This window comes from Merops nubicus, unplaced genomic scaffold (assembly GCF_000691845.1).
Source record: "Merops nubicus isolate BGI_N331 unplaced genomic scaffold, ASM69184v1 scaffold5190, whole genome shotgun sequence".
Taxonomy (NCBI): Eukaryota; Metazoa; Chordata; class Aves; order Coraciiformes; family Meropidae; genus Merops; species Merops nubicus.
This window is the reverse complement of record NW_008583434.1, coordinates 49,495-68,319: the sequence shown is the minus strand read 5'-3', so window position 1 is coordinate 68,319 and position 18,825 is coordinate 49,495. Positions and strand designations below refer to the sequence as shown.

The window sequence follows — 18,825 nt, the reverse complement described above, 5'->3', positions numbered from 1 at the left end:
TGCTGAGACCAAGAACTGAGACAACGCCAGGAGTTGTCTCATAAGGAACAAACCTGTGAGGGCAAAGGGAAGAGTAAGATTTTCCTTTTTCTGCTCTATTTGAGAGATCTTTGAATTCACAAATTCCAATCAGAAATTGTCTCTCAAAGGTAATTTTAAAACCCTTGAGCAAAGCAGCAAAGTACTGTTTTAAAAATCTCTGAACACTGGGAGTTTTGGGGACTCTAGCCTAAGACACTGTTCAGTGGAAGCCTATTATGCCCTATTAAAATCTGCAGTTTTTTCAGTTTGTAAAGAAACTTATCAAATCGGTATTTATTCAATGCTACTAAAAATTTATTAGAAGAAGTATTAGTAACAATTGGAGTTATTCATGGGACACTGATCATCCTGGAGGGTGTGCACTGAGTTGTCATTCCTGCAGCATTTTCTTATTTGATAATATCAATAGAAATGTACAAAGAGCTCTAAAAATGGGTTTAAAAAAAGCACATGAAGGATCTGGGTGGCACTTACAGCACTTACATTGTACTTTTAACTCTGAAAGGTTTGATGTTTTTCACTTTCAGTAGACCAAGGTACATAACACCTGGTATTAAACACATCCAACGTTTTAAAAAGTAAGAGAAGCATGTGTGCTTGTGAAGGATTTGTGTTTTCTGTAAGGAAGTTAATTGGAGTTTCACTTGTGTAGATGAAGTTTGGGTATGGTTCGTATTTGGGCCTGACACTGCTCTGTAGTAGGGAACTAAATCCAGCATCTGACACAGAGGTTTTGGGCTGCAAAATTTGAAATGGTTACAAAATTTAAAAAAAAAAGAAAGTGTAGACTTTTTGCAATCCACTTCAAAGTACTTGAGTGGCTTTGGTTTTACAGGGTTTCAAATGAATCATTTTCTCTTCTTTTAGTCATTTCTTACAAAAGGTATTTCTCAGGGTTTTTTTTTTGTTGGTTTTTTTTTTTTTAAATAGCTTTGAATTCTTCCTCACCCCATCACCCCACAAAATCTTATTGGCTTAGTCTTCCTAGATGTCAGAACAGTCCATAATGCAGGCAGGACACATGAAAGCAAAGGGGAGAAACCTTCTGGTATGATTAAACCATAAGATTCAGAGGCTGTAGAAACCCTGAGGGAGAAACCTGCCTCTGAGAGCAGTCAGGAAAAGATGTATGTAACAAACATGATCCTGAAGATCTTTCATGCACCTGGGTGACCCTGATTAAATGGGCTTTAAATGATTTTTATAGGTAGGAATAAAACAAAGAAAAAGGTCTCTGGGTTTTACTGAAAAGAGACATTTTCATAATAGTTAGACATCCCCTCTAAGAGTTAGGATCAGCTCTTAATGTTTTAATACCTTTATGAAGGGTTTTGCAAAATGGCTGCAATCACATTATATAAATGTTTAGAGGAGTGCCTGGTGCCATTATTTCCATGGCTTGGGAAGCCTTTGCACTTTAGCAATTCATTTTATGGAAGTAAAAGTACTTCTGAGATCTGTTTGAGATAATAGGGTAAGCCTTGCATACATTTTAATAAAAACTCCAGACACAAGTCCTTGGGTTTAAAGCTTCTGGCTGAAACTTTTATTGATGGAAATCTGAAAATAGCATCGTCAAGAAGTAGCTGCTGCCTGGAAGCATGAGGACTAGTGGTCCTTTTGTTTAATTAGTGTAGGCCTAGCACGGTTGTTGGTGTTGCAGTGTTATTTTCTTGGTCAATCCCTTCTCCTCTCTTTATACATTCTATAGGGAATTGAACAATGTGATACGAGACCTCCCCGTGATGTCTGGCCCACTAGAAAGCCACTGCTCCTCTTGCTTCCCACTGCTTGTGTATAACAGCGGGCTGGGGCTGTCCTCTCTTGAGTTTTGAAGGCTACATTCAGTGCCATGCCATTCACTTTGCCTTTCAAAGCTTTGATGCTTATCATCTCACCCGTGCAGTAAGGCAGCTTCTACCTTCACTTTGCACAGGAGTCTTGTTTCACTTTTTTTCAGAGAATGGTGGTTACACCACTGGTGTCCTACAAAGTCTGCTGAGTCCTGTTTCACAGAATGGCTTGGGTTGGAAGGGACCTTAAAGATCATCTAGTTCCAACTCCTCTGCCATGGGAGGGATGCCTTCCATTAGACCAGGTAGTTCAAAGCCCCGTCCAATTTGGCCTTGAATAGATCCAGGGATGGAGCATCTGCTACCTCTCTGGGCAACCTGTTCCAGTGTCTCACCACCCTTATAGGAAGGAATTTCTTTCTTTTATCTGATCTAAATCTGCCCTGTTTTCAGCTTAAAACTCTTACCCTTCTCCTTTCACTACATAAATAATAAGATGAGAACTTGAGATATATTGAATCAAAGAAAAGGGTGTAACAGAGGAGAAACCAAGAAGTCCAGAGTGGCTATTAGACAAGGGCATAGATTCTTTCAAGAGCTTTACAATGTTCCTACCACTTTTCCAGCCATCAATCTCTCAGTGGACAGAGGAACGTCCTGTATGTTTCCTCCAGTCCCTGTTCTGAAAGCAGCTAGAGCCCTGCCTGGCATATAACATCATCTGGAATGGCTGCTTGCAGGTCTCTAGCACCCTCTTTCTAGAGTGGCATCAAGTTGGTGAAATGTCTCCTTTGCTCCCAGCAGGCCAAGCCCTAGCAGAAGAGGTGGTAGGAGAATTGCAAGCTTGGTTTAAGCTCATCTCTGCTCGTCAGCATAAATCAGTCCTAAGCATAAGACTGCCTTTAATATAGGGATCCTGTAGCCTGGCTTCACAAATACTTTAAATCCTGCTCTTAAGCACTAATACTACTTAATAAAAGTTTTATGAGCAATGTACAGTTCAGAGTAAATTTTCATATCCATTTTCATTTTAAAAAGAACATCAAAGAGCAAATGTATTCATGCCAGAACAAAGTAATTTAGTAGAGTCACAAAAACGGTCCAGGCCCCCTCTGAAATAGTAAGAGAGCGTCGATGAGGCAAAGGGACCAATGGGGACAGGATTCAAAAACTTAATTCACCATGAAGGACTTGAAGGGGAAGAAATTCCCCCGTGCCAGCTAAGCAGATTCCTCTGCCTGGAGGGGTGAGAAGAGCCTGGCTGCATAACGCTGCCCTGTATAGCTGTCTGCAGCTGTACAGCTGGGCTGCTCTCTAGAGGTGCTGACCTGCAGGAGTTGCCTTATTCTTCAGAGACTCTCAGAGAATTCCTCAGGACCAGCAGTAGCCTGTGTGTGGATAGATGGGAGGAGCCATGAGTATCGGGGAGCAAATGGAGTTGGCACCAGAACCAAGTCCTCGGTGGGATTTGGTTGCTCCAACATTGATGTCTAGCATCATTTCAGACAGCCCAGAGCATCCCAGGCACTCCTTCAAGAGAGTGACCCACTGCTAGCTCAGTGCAAGTTTTTTTGGATACCCATGGTGTCAAAAAGGCATCACTGACCAACCAAATTACTGCCCTCCTGGCAATCAAAAAAAGAGTCTTTTTGTTTTCAGTCTGCTGTTGCCAGCACTCTGTAGCGGCTGCTTTATTACGCTTAAAATGTTGTCCTGCTGTGCTCCTCGTTGCCATTTTCTGTGCCCATCTGTTGTCTCTTGTCTCTCTGGGACAAGGAACAGTTGGAAACTACTTACAAATTGTGTTCAAATTCACTGAATAGTTCCCGGAGGGGGACAGAGGAGAAGGAGCTTCTTTTTCCTCTTGTCTTACAAATTAAGGTTCAGAATTGGTTGCTTCGGCATTTGGGCAAAATGCAACATCCCTAGCAGAGAGAAGGCAGCAACATGAACTTCTTACCTGACCCTCAGGCTGCTGAGGAGCCTGTGGTGAGCATCCCCCTCTGTCCTTCCTGCTGGAGTCTGAGGGGGAATGGTGCTGCTCTGGTGGGCAGGGCTGTGTGGGAGGTGGATGAGGGATTTCCAGGCTGACTTTTTGAAGATGTATAATAATTCGTGCACTTTTACTTGTTTGAGGGCAAAAGAAACTATATTTCCTTTGAATATTTAAGTCTGTTGAGTGGAATGGTTCGAGGGCTGTTGTCTTTTTGGGCTTTAAAAGGGACTTTCTGCAGGTACGAGTTAGGTGTTCATAGGGCAGGCGATGGCTTGTAGTGGACAGTTTTGCTAACAGTGTGTGAATCCAACGTGCACTTTGTTGGCAGGGAGTCAGCAGTGCTGAGGGGATGGGAAGTAGTGCAGAACTTTGCATCTCGTTCCTTTTTTGTTTAAAGTAGTCATGGAATTGGAGAAATGGAGCTGAAAGGGGCCTCCAAAATGCACACCCTCCAGTGGAGTTTGAGGTTGTCTATAAACTGATCCATACAGGTGTCTGCATCACCAGTCCTCAGAAGCTACCAGGAGCTGGAGATTTCACACCCTCCAGGCAATCTGTCCTGCTGCTTCACTAGCCTTACAGTCATATTTAATAGGAACCAGCCACTCTATAAACACTTCTCAGTTCTCTTCTATTCATGTTTTCTTTCCACTTGAACTTCATAGATTATAGAATCACTGGTAAATTTTTAGACGTAGTTTTCAAGTACCCTTAAAAACAGGAACTATCTCAAACTAAGATGACTATTTAAAAAATGGTGACTTTTGATGTTTAAAATAAAGGGTCATTATCAAATTTCTTGGATGGGTGTGCACTTAGGTCGAAGAGCAGCTGGCTAAGGGAAAATGTCAAACCCTTCACTCTGACTCTGAATGTTTCCGTAGAGGTTTAAGTAACAGCACTAAGAAAGGTGTGAACCCTCTCCTTCTCACCTGGAGATATTCACTTGGTGCCTTTGTGTCTTGCAGGAATCTTCTTTATGTCTATCCTCAGAGCCTTAACTTTGCCAACCGCCAGGGATCTGCCAGGAATATCACTGTCAAAGTCCAGTTCATGTATGGAGAGGACCCAAGCAATGCTATGCCGGTGAGGAAGAGCTCTGTGCTCCTTGTCCATGCTGCATGCTGATAAGGCAGAGTACACCTTGCAATCCTCACATCCCTGTGTTAAAACCTCCCTGAAATACTTTTCAAAATAACAAGTTCAGAGGAATATAAAATCACAATATCCCAGAACAAAGAGTACAAAGTAACAGTGTAGAAGTTGATATTTTAAGCTGGGAAGTCTGTAGTGGGCATCCTTGTGTTTGGAAGGGCATCTTTGCTTCCATGCTAAAAAAAAATAAAGGTGATACTTGTGTCCTGGGCCAGAAGTGATAAGTACTTGGTGAAGGTCTGCACAGGGGTGGTTACATTCATCAGTTCTTCAGACCTATCTGTGTGCAGGTGTAACTGGGGTTATTAAAACTGTGCATTCTTCAATGACCAAGTAAAACGTTGCCAAGAAGGCCAACAGGATCCTGCCTTGTATCAGAAATAGTGTGGCCTGGAGGACCAGGACAGAGATTGTCTCCCTGTACTTGCCAGTGGGGAGGCCACACCTCAAATCCTGGGTTCAGTTTTGGGCCCCTCACTCCAGGAAGGACCTTGAGGGGCTGGAGCGTGGCCAGAGAAGGGCAACGGAGCTGCTGGGGAAGGGTCTAGAGCCCAAGTGTGGGGAGGAGCAGCTGAGGGAGCTGGGGGTGCTGAGCCTGGAGCAAAGGAGGCTCAGGGGAGACCTTCTCGCACTTGACAACGTCCTGACAGGAGGTTGGAGCCAGGCTCTTCTTCCAAGGAACAAGTGATAGGACAAAAGGAAATGGCCTCAAGTTGTTCCAGGGGAGGTTTAGGTTGGACTCAAAGAACAATTTCTTCCTATTGAGGTTTGTCCAGGCCTGGCCCAGGCTGCTCAGGGCAGTGGTGGAGTCCCCACCCCTGGAGGGGTTTCCAAGCCGTGGAGATGTGGTGTGAGGGACACGGGGCAGTGGTGACCTGGCAGTGCTGGGGGATGGTTGGACTTGATGATCTCAGAGGTCTCTTCCAACCAAAACTACTCTATAATTCTGTGATGTAAGTGAAGGGGCACATAACAAGCAGATGTGACTCCACATCTGAACAGACTCATAAATAGAGCTGTAAATGTCCCTATGGGGTTATGGAACAAATTCTGGGCACAGTGTTATAGGGGGATTTCTATGTTGGTTTTTTTTTTCCTTTTTTGCAGGTCATCTTTGGCAAATCTAGCTGCCCTGAATTTTCCAAAGAAGCATACACAGCTGTAGTGTATCACAACAGGTAAAACACGTGACAGCTTCTGAAAGGACATGGCCCCATGTGGACAGGGTGATTCCACCCAAAGGAACCTTTACCAGTGTGAAAGTGGAGTCAACTCACTAGTGACTCTGTCTCAGTGTTAATTATTTAACAATGCCTCTCTGAGCAGCACTCACAACAACTGCACTGTCAGTTGATACTGTCCTTAGAGGTCTGCAATGACTGGGAGCCAGAGTCTTTGTTTGCTCTGGTACAAACCAGCATTGTGCCAGGGGCTCTGATCCTGAGCACGTAGCCCAGCTCAGCAGATCCTGTAAGGTCAAGCTTCGTGCTGGTAGTCATGAAGATTTACATTATAAACTCACAGTAGTATGTACTTGGTTATTTTGCTGGAGACTTTGAGACAGTGGCTACAAATTGGAAGTACCTGGTCTTGAAAATTGTTTAATTGCCACTGAGGTGAGGAGTGCTGAATGTGGCCTTAACATGTTGATAGTCTTTGTAGCTGTACCAGGGGGGGAAGTACCAGGGAGAGAGTCCTCTCCTGCAGCTTGGAAGTTGTGGCTGTCTCTACCTTGAGACAAGGGTTATGTTGCTCATGGGGAGCAGCACAGTTCAGAGTGCCTGTGTGAGGAAGGGCTGCCACTTTCATTTTTGTGGACTGTAAATGCATACACCAAGTTTTTCCAGTCCTTGGTGATCAGAAGGTGAAGTTTTAATCCCAAGGGATAGCCCATATAATTCCCTCCAATACTTTTAACTCAAAGGGTCTGGTCTTGAGCATAGATAGTAAACCACACTGTTTGTATTGATGGCTCAGTTGAGGGTCTGGTCTCTGCACAGATCACCTGATTTTCATGAAGAAATCAAGATTAAGCTTCCAGCCACTTTGACCGATCACCACCACCTGCTTTTTACTTTCTACCATGTCAGCTGCCAACAAAAACAAAACACTCCCCTGGAGACTCCAGTTGGATACACCGTGAGTGTCTTTCAGTCTTTTTGGTTTCCAGCCTGGCATATATTCATAATGCCTTTGTTTGCAGTTTGTTCAGCATCACTGTCAACTCGCATGCCACTGTAGAATTTGAGAGTTTGACGGTCAAGCCTGCAAAGTTAAACAAAGCCTTAAGAAGTATGGTTTTGTTTTTTTCTTTTATTAATTCCTTAAAGTGGATACCAATGCTTCAGAATGGACGGTTAAAGACTGGTCAGTTCTGCCTCCCTGTGTCACTGGAAAAACCACCACAGGCTTATTCAGTGCTTTCTCCAGAGGTGAGCTGTTCTTCGTGCTGAAAATCACTTAAAAAATGATTGTATGTGTACCTATGTGTGTGTGATTGTGAATGCATGTGTATTTTTAACTCTTAGGTTATTTATTTCTTAAATACGTGTGTAAATAGATTCACAGATGTGTGTGTTTGTGTGTGGGGGTAGGTGTGTGTGATCTGCCAATAAAATGGAAAGACACATCAACTGGAATTAGAAGTGCCTTAGCTCTGCTTTCTGGCACATCCTCACTCACCCTTCTGTTAACCTGCAGGTCCCACTGCCTGGGATGAAGTGGGTGGATAACCACAAAGGGGTTTTCAATGTGGAAGTTGTTGCTGTATCATCCCTCCACACTCAGGTAAATGTTAAGAGCAGTCTTTGTAATAAAAAGGATTTGATAGTCATTTGACAGTTGAAATGCTGTCAAAGTTGATACTGTAAAGAATATACTTGTAGTATTCTACATTCTAGTATGTCATTTGATGTTTTTTTGTCTCATTTATTTGTGTTATAAGTAGTAACATGATTTTAGTGCACTCTTGTCTGGTTTTGTAAGAACACCCAGTCCATGGGTCCTCTAGTTTTTGGCGTGAGAACTTCTGAATATTGTCTGATTTCAAACGAATTAGACATAAGAGGAGAGCTCTCAAAGATGTTGAGTTTCTGCTAATTTTGTGGGATTAAATGGTCAGATAGAGGGATGAGAGAGAGAATCCATCTATGGGGTGAAAATCCATAGGAAGTGGAGTTACTTTTGGAGCTTCTTGCTCACTATTGTTTTGTTTGTTTGTTTGTAGGACCCTTATCTTGACAAGTTCTTTGCACTTGTCCATGCTCTGGATGAGCACATGTTCCCTGTGCGAATAGGAGACATGAGAATTATGGAAAACAATTTGGAAAATGAACTGAAGAGCAGCATTTCAGCTTTAAATTCCTCTCAACTGGAGCCGGTAGTGCGATTTCTTCATCTCCTGCTTGACAAACTGATTCTTCTGGTAGTAAGACCTCCTGTCATTGCAGGCCAAATAGGTATTCTATTTAAGTTTTATGGAGAATTACATAGCTGAAACTTTGACACTTCCAATTTGATCATATTTATGTAGAAATGAAAAAGTCCATTTTTATGCTTTATTTTAGTGCTGCTAATATACCATGTATCTTCAAAATAAAACATGCTGGCATCCAGGACAGGGGGAAATAAACAAGGGCAATATTTAATACAAAGGTTTTCAAGAATGACTAGTAACTTGATGTCCACATTGAGACACCAGAAAGGGGCCTGACTTGCACAAGTTGGATGCTCAGCATTTTCTTAGTACTGGAGCCTATTAAGGTGTCTCCTTACTGACATTCAGAAGCTAAGATTTTCAACCTTACTAGTCACCTTGGAAAATCTTGAAGTGTAGGTGAGGTAAGTAGATAAAGATACTGTGTGTTCCTCTAGCAATTGTGGATCTGATACTGAATAATGAATAACCCCTTTCTTTGCTCCCTGTTATGGGCTATGCTGTGTCAGTACAAAAAAAATCTCAGGTGAAAGTCGGGATCAGATCCTTAGTTTTTAAAACAGCAGTTGGGGTTTTTCATAGGAAACTTGAGTTTGGTCGTTTGGTTTGAATGTAGGTATCTCAGACTGCTTTAAAAATAGCAGTCATTTATTTTAGAAAGGTTATCCCTCTAGGGAAGAGTTTTACTTGAATTTTTATTTTATATTTTAAAGCTCTTTTATTCTTCAAATGTTCTATGTTGGTTTAGTTTGTCTGTATGGAGCATTGAAGACATTAATGTCTAGGATTTGAAAAAAAACTAAGATTTACAGTCTCCAGCTGCCATCTGCTTCATCCCTAATTTGTTTAGAGTATCTACCTCAGCCCGGGTGTAGATTTCTGTACTCATTTTTAGAGATTTGTTTCCAAATCAGAATGGAATTGTTCTTCTTTGATACAGTTTATATTTTGGCTAAAGCTTAAATGGAGGAAATAATTAACTGAGAAAAGTATGATAAGTATCCAAAGGATATTATCCATCAATTAAACAAGGACCTGATCTTGTTACCATTGCAGTTGATGACTGAAGTTGGGCTGATTCCAGGAATCAAGCCTGAATTCATTAAATGTTATTAATAAAAGTGGAAGCTTATCACTGCAGCACTTGTCTTCCTGCCAAGCTTTTTATTAGAGCTAGTTCAAATACCAGGTTCAGTTTTTCATGAGAAATGCTTGCTATATATACTCTCTAACAAGCTTCACCGTTTGTCCTTTAGAAGGTGGAGGAAATGCACATTTAGGATTTGCTCACAAGTTCTTGCTGGAGTTTAAAACAACCTCCTTGCTTATCACTTTCAGTTAACCTGGGCCAAGCATCTTTTGAAGCAATGGCATCAATCATAAACAGACTTCACAAGAACTTGGATGGAAACCAGGACCAGCATGGCAGAAACAGCCTTCTTGCTTCCTATATTTATTATGTTTTTCGCCTACCAAACACCTATCCCAACTCGCCGTCACCAGGTAGCTCTTTTTTCATTTTATTTCAAGTCACAGTTTGTTAAAAGCAAGCAGAAATTGCTTGCTGGCAGGTGCTCTTGAGCTCCAACTGCCTGGCTGGTTCCCTGCCAAGCCATTATTAACTTTCTCTCTGATCCAGTGGAGGCATTTACAAGATGAGTTTAATTACAGCTGGCCATGTCAGAGTTTTAACTGTTTGATGATCTTAAAATAACAGTGTCACCACTGAAAGACCATGAGGCTAAATTATGGCAAAATACTGGGGTTTTTTAGTTTTGTTTTGTGTGGTAAGTAGACAGATGTGGTGCGTGCACTCTTGGCCTTTTCTGCTTCCCAGTCTCCTTCGCTAGTACTTTTGCACTTTGATCTAGTTCCAGCAAAAGTTGGTACACTGGCAAACAAGTGTGAAATACTTCAAAACACATGTCTGGGTGCAGGAGGGAATCAAATTAATTCCACCCCTGCTGAGAACAAGGGATATATCTGCATGGGGGAAGAGATGGTGTGAACAACAGCCACAGAAAACTAGGCTTTGGAGGGACTTGTGCACAGCACTTGCTTCTTGCATGGAGTGGAAAGCTTCTAAGAGGGGTTGGGAAGGTTGTGTACTTGACTTTGTGCCCAGTTCTTTGGTGGTTTTCCAGTCTGAGGTCTGGCAGATATCCCTTTAGCTAAAGACATACCTCACGCCAGCTGCCTAAATCCACAGGGAGCTTCCTGCTTCCCACAGATCAGTGGATAAAACAGCTTTTTAATCCCATCCCTTTCTCCTTGCTGCTTGCCTTGGAGAACGAGCCAGGGGAAGGCTTAGGGAAGCTTTCCTCACGGGCCAGACCCAAAGGATTTGCCCCATCAGGCTGGTGTAGAGCAGCGTGGGACCGAGGCTCTGACTGGTGGGCTAACGGGGTTCTTTCCACACCACCAGGTCCCGGTGGCTTGGGGGGGTCTGTGCATTATGCCACCATGGCTCGATCTGCTTTGAGACCAGCAAGCCTTAACTTGACCCCCCCCCGGAGCCTCAGCAACAGCAACCCAGATATTTCTGGGACCCCCACCTCCCCGGACGACGAGGTTCGCTCCATCATCGGCAGCAAGGTACGTGCGCCGCAGAGCCCCTGCGGGAGGGGCAGCACCTGCTCCTTGGGCTTTTAGGAAACACCAGGGAAGTTTTGGTGGTTGTTTCCTAGGAAAAGATGCCCTTATTAATGGCCCCTTCTCAGAGTTTTTGTGGCAGTTGCTGACAACGTTACTGCAACTCTGCTCCTCCGAAGTAGTTGCCGATCTTTCTGACTTGTTGGAGACCATCCTGGCAGTGTTGCCCCCACCAATGTGGTGGCTAAGGGCAAGACTCCTTCTGGACGTGCCTCCCTAAGACTAGCAGGACAAGAATGGTTTTACTGCCTCACTTTTCACATGGCCAGCAGCCATATCCTCTGACCAGCTCTGTGATGTCTCCCCAAACCCTGCATCCCCTTCCGTGCTGCCCTGTGATCCCACTCTAACCTCCCAAACAAAAACTCTCTCTTCTCTGCATTCAGCACTGCTGGCTGCTCAAGTGCTTTCTCTACTCCTGATGTCCAGAGCCAGTGTCTTGCACATAGTAAGACAATATTTCTAGTCACTGCATGGGCTCAGTGTATGCATCTCCTGGAGAAGGGCCTGTCCCTCTCTGGCGACTTCCAAGTCCATAGGACTGCTAGAGTCATAATTTCAGCACTTCAGTTTTGTGCCTAAAATAGTTGGGATGAGCCAGGGCAGATCTGCAGTGTTGGTAATTCCCTTCCCTGAGAGGACTGCCTTAGCTTGTTTTAGGTTCTCCTTTTTAATCTTCAAACTGTGATAATTTAACACCAAGATGAGATGCTTTCCTAACAGCGACTCCTCACTCTTCCAGCACAGATGAATTCCTGAGCCCTTTCAGAGAACTGTTAGGTTCAATCCTTTGAGCCAATTTGTTAATAAACCATCAGCCTGACCAGACAGGCTTGACACTGGTTGGTCATGGTTTTGGAAAGAGGTTACTAAGTTTAAATAACAACATAATCTGTCGACCTTTTAGTGTGTAGGCAAATCGTTATTTTTTACTTCAAAGTTTGGACTTAGAAGTCTTAAAATATTTTAAAGACCACTTCAGTATCTTGCTAATTAAACTACCCTGACCTTTTGTGAAATGCCATAGGCACTGATGTGCATATGGAATTTACACAGGCTATCAGAAGTTTAACACATGCTGGCTTAGAGAATAACGTCACAACACAAAAGGAAGAGAGATTTTCTTCTAGAGATGCACTCTGGGTTTTGAAGAAAAACTTATTCTGTGAAAATTCTTGAGAGAAGAGTTTCCCTTAGGGTAGTCTGAACAACAGAAATTGAGTTCATTCTGACTATAGAGACTTTTAGTTGAATATAGTTATTTCTTTTTGTTGATATCAATAGACAAAAATAAGATGCTTCTTGAGATGTTGAAATGAGTAAAAGTGTCCAAAATTCCAAGCACAAAATTCCTCCAAGCAATGGCTTAAGCACAAACAGCTGAATAGGGAACCTGCACTTCAAATGAGTGTCTATTGTGGGAGACTTTCTGCTTTAAAAAGAAACAAATAGTGTTTTGTTGTTTGATGGAGATCTTTGGAGTCCAGTCCTATAGTTTTGTTTTTTAATTGTTGTGTAAGATATTTGTAGGTTTGGTAAATATGCTCCCCTTTATTAGCTTCTTAATTTTGAAAATTTAGTAACTCACATAGTCATTCCCTTTACAGGACTTGGAAGATTAGAGGTTTGCAGGTCTGTCACTTATTTTGCCTTCATTGCTGAATTGAGGCCATGTAAATTTTATTCCCTACTACACCAAATTTATTACATGTCTAAATAGAACTATGGTGAGATTTTATACTTCAAGTGTTCCTGAAATGTTGGAGATGTGCTGGGAAAGAAACAGAAGTAGTTTTGGAGATTCATTGCTCTGACAGGGGATTTTCACAAATGTGTGTGATGTTCCTGCACAGATTCAGCTGCAGGTTGAACCCCAGAGATAGAACAGAATTTAACAGCAGTTTTGTGAACTTTTGAGTGACTCTCCCAAGCAGTAAGAAGCTTTTGTACTTTTTTATATTCCAAAGAGGGAAGAATCTTTCCTTTTTCAGATTTTTGCAAAATTATTTCTGTTTCTGCAAACAGGGTATATATTTAACTTTATCCTCAAAACTGGAGTGACACGACTAGAAAGCCTGTGAGCAGAAATGTGAGTGTGATAAAGGCATTTTCAAAATTAGACCTGATTTTACAAAACATGAGCTTAGTTCAGCATTCTGCAAAGTCCTTTCAACTTCAATCTACTGTGAGCAAAATAAAGCATATTTATGGGGCTGAGCAGGGCAGAGAGCTTTGATTTATTTCTTCCAAAAAGTAATTGAGATTAAAACACTCTCTGTATGTGTTCAGTACTTTTTTTTATTGGACATCTTAAGCAAAATTACAGCATTGCTGTACTCTGCATAGAGGAAAGCTCAGTGGATTAATGGGTTGAATCCCAGGTTAAAGCTCTCAGCTGGGCTCAACCTTGGGGTGGATTTTTCTTTGCTGAGAGAAACAGATTGCTAGGCTTGGTGGGCTTTGCAGCTCATGATAATTGCTGTGATGAAATGGGCTGCACCTTTGCTTCCTGTATTGGGAAAAAGCCCTAAGCTGGCACAAAAACTGTGATAGAAGCTCTCGATCAGGTGAGGGTCAAAACCCAGGTGTGGAATTTATATGGAACTGCCCCTCAGTTGTGGCATTGCAAAACTGCCTCCATCAGAGTTGGTTCCTGGGACCTGGGAAAATCCCACTTCATCCCACTGAATGTTCCTAACTTGGGAGCAGCCTGGGTGACTATCACACGTTTAAATTTTTCCTTTTCTTCATTCTGAGCATCACAAGAGGAGAGATAGGAAGGATCCACAGGGATTTCGCTCATATGATCCATGGCAGGAGTAGAATTTGGAGTGCAAACTAGATTGATCTATATAAAATCAGGATGATATTTCAAATTATTTGCTTGGCAAAGCAGATTGATTCCAGAAAAGGTATGTGCTCTTTTCTCCCTTTGCTACACTGCCCAGAGAAAATACCTGAGTGTCCATGTGAAATCTTATTCACAGGATTACTCTACCAGTGGTGCTGGATTTTTGTTCCTTGAGTAGAAAACCCTGTGAGAGCTCACAGGCTGTCTCTTGGCAGTTTCTCAGCATTTCCATAAGAGCTGTAGAGCTTGTAGACTGCTTGCTAGCCCACGTTTTGCCCTAAAAATACTGGAAACCTCAGAGAGCATCACATCTGTGCACCGGTTTTCCTCTGTCACCCTCTAACCCTAGGCTGGCTCCACCGACAGACGTGAACGGGTTTAAAATGAGGGGGTTAGCTTTTGAATGTCAAGCATTACAGGTAGGACAGGTTGGACCTGATTTGTGGACACTATTAATGTGCTGTAGGTATGTGATGAGATATAAAATAATCCTCTGGACTCGGACATCTCAACAGACACCTGGGGATCCAGGCTGCTTGAACAGCGCTAGCTGATGATGTGTTTGCAGTGTACCCAGTTTGATTGCTTTTAAGGACTAAACTTTGACTACTGTATGGCATGCAACATGTAATATTTCTTTCCTTTCCCAACTGCTTTCTATTACATGCCCAGGGTTTAGACCGCTCCAATTCCTGGGTAAACACTGGTGGTCCAAAAGCAGCCCCATGGGGATCCAACCCCAGCCCAAGTGCAGAGTCAACACAGGTGGTGTCTTCGGTAGAGGTTTTTCTGACTTTGTTTTCCGTGATATTTCCCTGTAGAGTATCTTCCTTTCAGTGTATATTCTTGATTTTGGTGGTTTTTTATTTATTTTTTTATTCCTTGAAAACTTTGTGAGTTTTATTTTCTAAATTAGCATCTTCTTCCCCCACCACCTCACCCACCACACTGCATGAAAAACCTCAAAATGCGTGAACGTGTCCCCTTCTTTCATTTCAGTGGTTGCTGGTCTGTGAAATGTAAATGCTGTGACTGCCTTTCTTTTCTTTTCTCTCTCTCTAACACTAGTTTCGGCTTCAGGTGGAGCACTTTTCTAAGTGGGAACATTAATCACAACTTCATAGTTTTGTCCATGTTTGCCATTTCTTTTGATGTCGTGAACCATTTTGCCATTTTCATCAAACATTTAGTATTCATCGTCAATTCATGAATGTTTGAGTGGAATGTTGTTAAACCCAAATTGATTATCACCTGTAAAATTCTCTCTTAAAAACGTGTAAATTTGAGTGCTGGAGCCAGTGACTTTCTAGGGCCAATTGTATCTGTTCTGTGTTGCAAAGTATGAAAACTTTACAGCAGCATCAGTCTGAAAAAGTTAATTTATTTAGCCCCTGTTGCCTGCTGCTTTCCACTGCATGGTTGCCTTGAACGTACCTCTCAACTGTACCTCTTTTCAAGTTTATCAGTCTTCCAGAAATGTTTAGTCTGAGTTCACTTGCACTCGTGGCAAATTATTTCCATCAGAACCAGAACTTCAGTAGTGTTCTCCCTCCCCGTGCCAGCAGCAGTGTCGCTGTGGGGTTCATCCCCACGCGTTTGGGTCTCTGGCAGATTGAGAGGTATGGGCTGAAATTACAAGTGTTACCTCCTTGGCATATGCATGTTGATAAAGTACAGCGATGAAAAAGTTTCATGCTTTGCAGCATTGTCTTTGTGCATAAAAACATGCAGTTATTTAAATAGCCTGTCCATCCTAAACCAATAAAAAGTACTCGCGTTTTGTTTAAAACGAATCCGTAACTGATGATGAATTTGAGAATGCATAAAAAGGTGTAAAGAGAGTAAATACCTACAGTTGGAACAGTATTTTTGTAAACGTACCTTGTCCTTGAGCTGCAAAACCCATCCACAGCAAACTTTAATGTCCTGTCATCATTCATTCATCTCCACTCCGTAGGCTACGGATCGAAGTTGTAATCGTATGTCTTCGCACACTGAGACGTCAAGTTTCTTACAAACATTAACAGGACGGTTACCAACTAAAAAGGTAGATTTCAGTGAAGAACAATTGATATTGTGGGGCAGGGAGGTCAAGTCATTCTGAAAACATAATGCAATCTATTCTTTTATGTATAGCCTGATTTTTTTTCCTGAGGTTATTAGGAGCTGCTGTTGCTTAGTGCCTCTGAATATCCAGGCTGTAGTGAATATGAAGTATTCTGACAGAGTCAAATTGGGCAGAGTGAAATGATCAGGAGTAGCTCGCCTGATTTAATGTCTATATTGTTTGGACCCATTTTATTACTGGCTTTCAAAAAATATGAATAGCACTGTCTAGACATGTAAATGACACATTCTTGTGTGCAAAATTATAATGTGTTAGGTGGCCAGCATCACGGATGTGTGCTGAACTCAGTCCTGTAGGTGTTGATCCGAAGTGACTCCAGAAAAGTGGAACCCCTCCCTTAGAGGAGATGAGGTCCTACTAAACAATGTCAGGAAGGCAAAATGCCTGCCTTTTAGTTTAATGAAAATGTGATCACTGACAACGTCCAGTCTGTGGGTTGGTTCTCCTGAGAACAGAAATAAAAAAGCTATTTCTTAGTCCCACGTTTCTTTCGCACTGTTTTAAGTCCTTTCTCACAGTAAATACAGATCTTTGTACAAATTGCTTTATATGTCCACTTTTTACTCCCTTTTTCCTGCAAGAATCAGACCAGGCAGAAAGGTAGACTTTTAAACTAAACTAATTTGAGCACCAAACTTTTTTTTTTTTTTCCCTTTATTTTTTTGGGCGGGTGGAAAATTCTTTTGACACTTGAAATTCAATTTTGGAGCAAGATGCTGTGAAACGTTTTTCACATCACATATCATACCACCATCTTCCATTGTTAACTGGGGATTTCTTTAAGGGATGCCACCACTGCTGTCACGTTCCCAGTTAGTTATTTTGCTTAACCTCATTGTTTGCCATACTTTCCACGGACCGTGCTACCATTTCTCATGTGGGCTCTTTTTGTGGGCTGCTCTGGAGGCTCGGGCTAACTCTGGATTTGGATCTGTGTAGCTTTTTCACGAGGAGCTGGCCTTACAGTGGGTTGTGTGCAGCGGGAGCGTGCGGGAGGCAGCCCTACAGCAGGCCTGGTTCTTCTTCGAGCTGATGGTGAGCAGACACCTTGCTTATTGTCTTGCAGTTCATTGTTTCAAACCCAAACAGTAACAACTGCCTGTGACTTGGTTGTAATTTATATTCCCATAGGTGAAGAGCATGGTGCATCATTTGTATTTTGCTGACAAACTGGATGCGCCAAGGAAGAATCGTTTTCCTGAGCGTTTCATGGATGATGTAACTGCTTTGGTCAGCACAATTGCTGGTGATATAGTCTCTCGGTTTCAGAAGGTAACAGCAAACAATTAAACCAGACCCCGGTCAGACTGCGGGCACCAGATCTCCTGCTCCTTGTTTGCTGGTGCCTGGAGCAGGGATGGTTTGAAAACACAGTGTGCTCTTCATTTTGTTTCCTGTTTTTCTCTTCCTTCTCTCTAGGACACAGAAATGGTCGAAAGGCTCAACACTAGTCTTGCGTTTTTCCTCAATGACCTGTTGTCTATCATGGACAGAGGATTTGTTTTTGCTCTTATTAAGACCTGCTACAAACAGGTGAATGCAGCTAAATATTATGACTTAACTGTGAATCGTAGCAGAGCCTATTCTCTACCTTTCTTTGGACAGACAATAAAGTATGGACACAGAATTCTGCTATTCAGGTCTTTTTAGAGCAAGCAAGGCATTCCGAGTGGTGATTTAGAGTTTACGCCTCTTTGATTGCACTCTTAAATGTGAATTAGGAGTAACTCCCTTGAGTGAATAGACATGCAGCAGGAGGGAAGAATTATTCCCTCTGCTCATCACGTTCAGAGTAATTGAATCAAAAATTAGTAGGAGATTTTGTGAGGGAGCTCAAACTGCCATGATTTGTCAGCGTGTCTTTCAAGGACACGTTGACCCTGTATGATCATATTGATCACTACATTCCCCCTCCATCCTTCTGAGGTTGCAGGGTCTCCTCCCCAGTAAGGAGGGTTCCTACCCTATGGATAGGGAAGCTTATTTGCAATGTTATTATTTGTGGCAGGAAAATCACCTCAAGCCACAAAGCTTCATTTGACTTCATCTGTGTTGACACCATGTATGAAGATCAGGAGGTATCAGGAGCTGGGGCTTAGGCTCTTTTTTGCCACCAAGTCTAAAACATTTTATAAAACTGGCAAGAACAGCAACAGCAATGGAGCTTTGTTGCCTGCTGTGTATTAGCCAACCTGCATCTTTGAGCTCTTAATGCATTACACAGTGTGATCCTGCTTCTCACAGCTCCCCACTGAAATCAGTAGAATGTGGATATCTTATGCAAAGTACATAGTTCTTCATTTGCTTGTTTAAATGTGGCTGTTACATACACCTTGTATTGATACATATACCATTGGCTGGGATGTCTGTGGCCCCTGCACATCAGGAGTTTAACCTGCAGCACAAAGAAGCAGCGTGGATGTGACCATTTAATGATATCAAGCTCTTCAGTTATTGTTCTGAAAGTATTTTTGGGGAGCAGTGGTGGGACCAGGGGGGTCGTGCTGCATTTCTAACTCCCTTTTGGTGCTAACTGCAATTTTATGGGCTAAACTTGCCAGGTGTCTTCAAAGCTGTATTCCTTACCAAATCCAAGTAACCTGGCATCTTTGAGGCTGGACTTCCTTCGCATCATTTGCAGCCATGAACACTACGTCACCTTGAACTTACCCTGCAGCTTGCTCACACCACCTGCATCTCCATCACCATCCGTGTCTTCAGCAACTTCTCAGGTAGGCTGTGCTGAGGATCCTTTGTGGAAGTGCAAGCTGA

At 42.5% G+C, this 18,825-nt stretch overlaps 1 protein-coding gene across 1 annotated transcript in view; it reads left to right on the top strand.

Moving 5' to 3' along the window:
• DOCK7 (dedicator of cytokinesis 7) overlaps positions 1-18,825 on the top strand; it is a gene marked incomplete at its 5' end in the record, with an annotated part of 97,752 nt that overhangs the window by 45,052 nt on the left and 33,875 nt on the right. The window contains 14 exons of the mRNA XM_008940614.1: positions 4,800-4,917; positions 6,094-6,164; positions 6,987-7,125; positions 7,317-7,418; positions 7,687-7,773; positions 8,213-8,444; positions 9,761-9,925; positions 10,848-11,017; positions 14,598-14,690; positions 15,883-15,972; positions 16,993-17,088; positions 17,185-17,325; positions 17,473-17,586; positions 18,615-18,785. Of these exons, the coding sequence (XP_008938862.1) occupies positions 4,800-4,917; positions 6,094-6,164; positions 6,987-7,125; positions 7,317-7,418; positions 7,687-7,773; positions 8,213-8,444; positions 9,761-9,925; positions 10,848-11,017; positions 14,598-14,690; positions 15,883-15,972; positions 16,993-17,088; positions 17,185-17,325; positions 17,473-17,586; positions 18,615-18,785 (1,789 nt within the window). The remainder of the gene's footprint in view (positions 1-4,799; positions 4,918-6,093; positions 6,165-6,986; positions 7,126-7,316; positions 7,419-7,686; positions 7,774-8,212; positions 8,445-9,760; positions 9,926-10,847; positions 11,018-14,597; positions 14,691-15,882; positions 15,973-16,992; positions 17,089-17,184; positions 17,326-17,472; positions 17,587-18,614; positions 18,786-18,825) is intronic.